The sequence below is a fragment of the Penaeus japonicus genome, unplaced genomic scaffold (assembly GCF_977035675.1).
Source record: "Penaeus japonicus unplaced genomic scaffold, GWHDUDI00000001_assembly GWHDUDI00000023, whole genome shotgun sequence".
Taxonomy (NCBI): Eukaryota; Metazoa; Arthropoda; class Malacostraca; order Decapoda; family Penaeidae; genus Penaeus; species Penaeus japonicus.
In genome coordinates this window covers 27,276,157-27,278,656 of record NW_028234425.1, presented here as the reverse complement: position 1 = coordinate 27,278,656, position 2,500 = coordinate 27,276,157, and the positions used below count along the sequence as shown (strand labels likewise).

Here is a 2,500-nt window from a genome sequence, read left to right as displayed (position 1 = left end):
TCTGCCACGCCAATCGGCCTCGTCGCTTCGACTAGGGTATCGTCGCCGCCCTGTTCATCCTCCCTGTCTCCCAGCGTCTCCTTATCGCCTGCTGACATGCCCATCGTGGCTGTCTGGTAGTCGGGCTGCTCGCTGTCTGGCTCTGCTGCGGCGACGACAGGTTCATTCAGCACCGGCTCCTCGATCGGCTCATAGCGAGGTTCATAGACCGGCTCCGAGGGAATTGCTCTTCTGACTGCCTTCGCCAGAAACTCAGGAACAGAGTTGTAGACCTCAGGAACTTTGGCCTCTCCGTTGACGGCCACCTGCTGATCTGTGGCGGCTATCGCTCTATCCGCGATTACCTCCTCCTCGGGTGTCTTTGGCCGCACGAAAATGACCTCCGGGATTTCCTCGTGCGCCTCCGCAGGCTGCATGTTGATGCGTTCGTCTATGTAGTGGCTGCTCAGATCTTGGTCGGCCACCTCGTTTGTCCCCATCGTTGTGATCTCGTCGAGCGTGTTGGCGAAGCTCTGCTCGTCGCCGTCCCTCTGAGACGGGGCGGGAGACCTGCTGTTTCGCACCTGTGGTCTGGGACTCGGCGTCCTTGGCTTCGCTTCCTTCGGTTCCTCCTCTACAGGCGCGGCCTCGACCTGATCCTGGCCTTCGTCTGCCATATCGCCAGCCTGACTCCTGGCTCTAGATCTACTGCGTCTGCTGCCATCCGATTTTGACCTATGGTCGCTTTTGGCTGTGACTTCGGACGCCACTGTATTCACAACCGTGTCCTCATGCGAGCTGTTGCGGTCGTTCCGGTCCTCCGACGGGCTGCGGTGCGACGAGCGCGAGTCCTCATTGGGGCTGCGCTCGCGACTGCCTCCCCGGGATCCCTCGTCCTCCACGGGGCTATCCCGCCTCGGCGTCTGTCGGCCCGGAGTCCTGGACCGCTCCGAGTGGCTCTTCCCTCGGTTTTTGAAGCGGCTGCTGCCTCCTGTAACATACAGGATACACCTCTTTAGGATCTTGAGTAAAACACATTTAAAACTGATGCATTTATTCAGCAAAATCTGACATTGCAAAATGAGCACATTAAAACTGCCATAAAAATTGACAAAGACAAAAAATATCCCACATTTGATCATAAAAGTATGCCCGCATTTATCAAATGGATTATACTGTGATGCACAGACAACATAACGTTCTTCAGTCCTTTAGAGAAGTGTTAAACAATGCACGCAATTCACACAGGCTAGGGTCACTCCTTCCATCTAAGTTTACCTTCTCTCTTGCGTGAGCCTTTGTCTCTGTCCCTGTCCCTGTCTCTGTCTCTGTCTCTGTCCTTATTGCTGACGCTCTCGTAGTCGCTGCCTCGTCTGCGGGAGGACGACGAGACCCGCAGGTCCCGCATGTGTCGCTCCAGTCGCTCCTCCTCGCCGTCGCTCACCGATTCCGACGCCGACGCCGAGCTGCCTCGCCGGCGGGACTTCTTCTTACTCTTGCTCTTGTTCGAGCTCGAAACTTTCGTGCGAGACTCGCGTCTGTTGTCCTTGATATTGAAAGATAAATTACTCTTAACCACCCCGCCGTCGTTGTCGTAATCGGACACGTCTCGGTCGTCATCTTCGTGGTCGGTTCGTCGGTCCTTCCTCCGGTCGGAACGATGTCGTTCGCTGCCTCGCCGGCTGCTGCGGCCGCCGCCGCCACCGCCGCCGCCGCCCATGGTTTTCGAACACATACCGCAAGTCCTCACCCCGCCAGAGTTGATGAAAGTGCAGTGATCGCACTGCCATGCCAAGCTGCTGCCTCCGTGGCCCACCTTGTTATTTCTGTCGTCGTCGTCGTCCTCGTCGCTCGCCGACGAAGAGCGACTCTCTTCGCTCTCCTCCGACCGCTGCTTCATCCTCCTGTTGCGGCTGCGTCGCCCGCTGACGTCGGCCCCGCTGAAGGAGCGCGACTTCGAGGACTTGTGCGAGCGGTGCGAGGAGGAGCGGAGGGAGGGGGCGGGGGAGGAGGGGACCTTACCGAAGGTGTTCATGGAGTCCGGGATGGACATGTTGAGGGAGCCCATCGCAGGCGGACCCATGTGCGGATGGTAGCCAGGGTAGTACCCCGGGAACATGGGCGGCATGTGGTGGTGCACGTGCGGAGGCGGCGGCCCCCAGGGGTACCCGCTCACGTCGCTGCCTACGGAAGAGAGGTTCATGGACAGGTTGGACGCGGTGCGCTTCATGCCGGGGGCGTTGGGTTGGCCCGCGAGCATGTGCGCTGGCGTGCACAGGTCACACGGCGCGCCCCACATCGGCATTCCTCCGGGGTAGCCCATCATGTTGAGCTGCTGGAAGCTGTTGGCCTGTGGGAAAGGGAAAACAAAAGCAGTTCAAACAACTGAGTTGCCTATTTCCGTGGTGCTATGAGATCACTATATAGCATCTACAGATACACAAGCAGACAACCCAGTGCACTAAGGAGAGTCTGCACGCACCGGATGAGAGCTATTAAAGCCGTGCGGGGGCTGCTGCTG

The 2,500-nt window shown here is 58.6% G+C and overlaps 1 protein-coding gene across 1 annotated transcript in view; it reads right to left on the bottom strand.

Annotated features, from left to right (window-relative positions):
• LUBEL (Linear Ubiquitin E3 ligase) overlaps positions 1–2,500 on the bottom strand; it is a 110,890-nt gene that overhangs the window by 48,155 nt on the left and 60,235 nt on the right. Inside the window, exons 10-12 of the mRNA XM_086550503.1 lie at positions 2,462–2,500; positions 1,258–2,329; positions 1–970 (exon numbers count right to left, since the gene is read on the bottom strand). The exon at positions 1–970 is cut by the window's left edge and continues 193 nt beyond it; the exon at positions 2,462–2,500 is cut by the window's right edge and continues 306 nt beyond it. Of these exons, the coding sequence (XP_086406629.1) occupies positions 1–970; positions 1,258–2,329; positions 2,462–2,500 (2,081 nt within the window). The remainder of the gene's footprint in view (positions 971–1,257; positions 2,330–2,461) is intronic.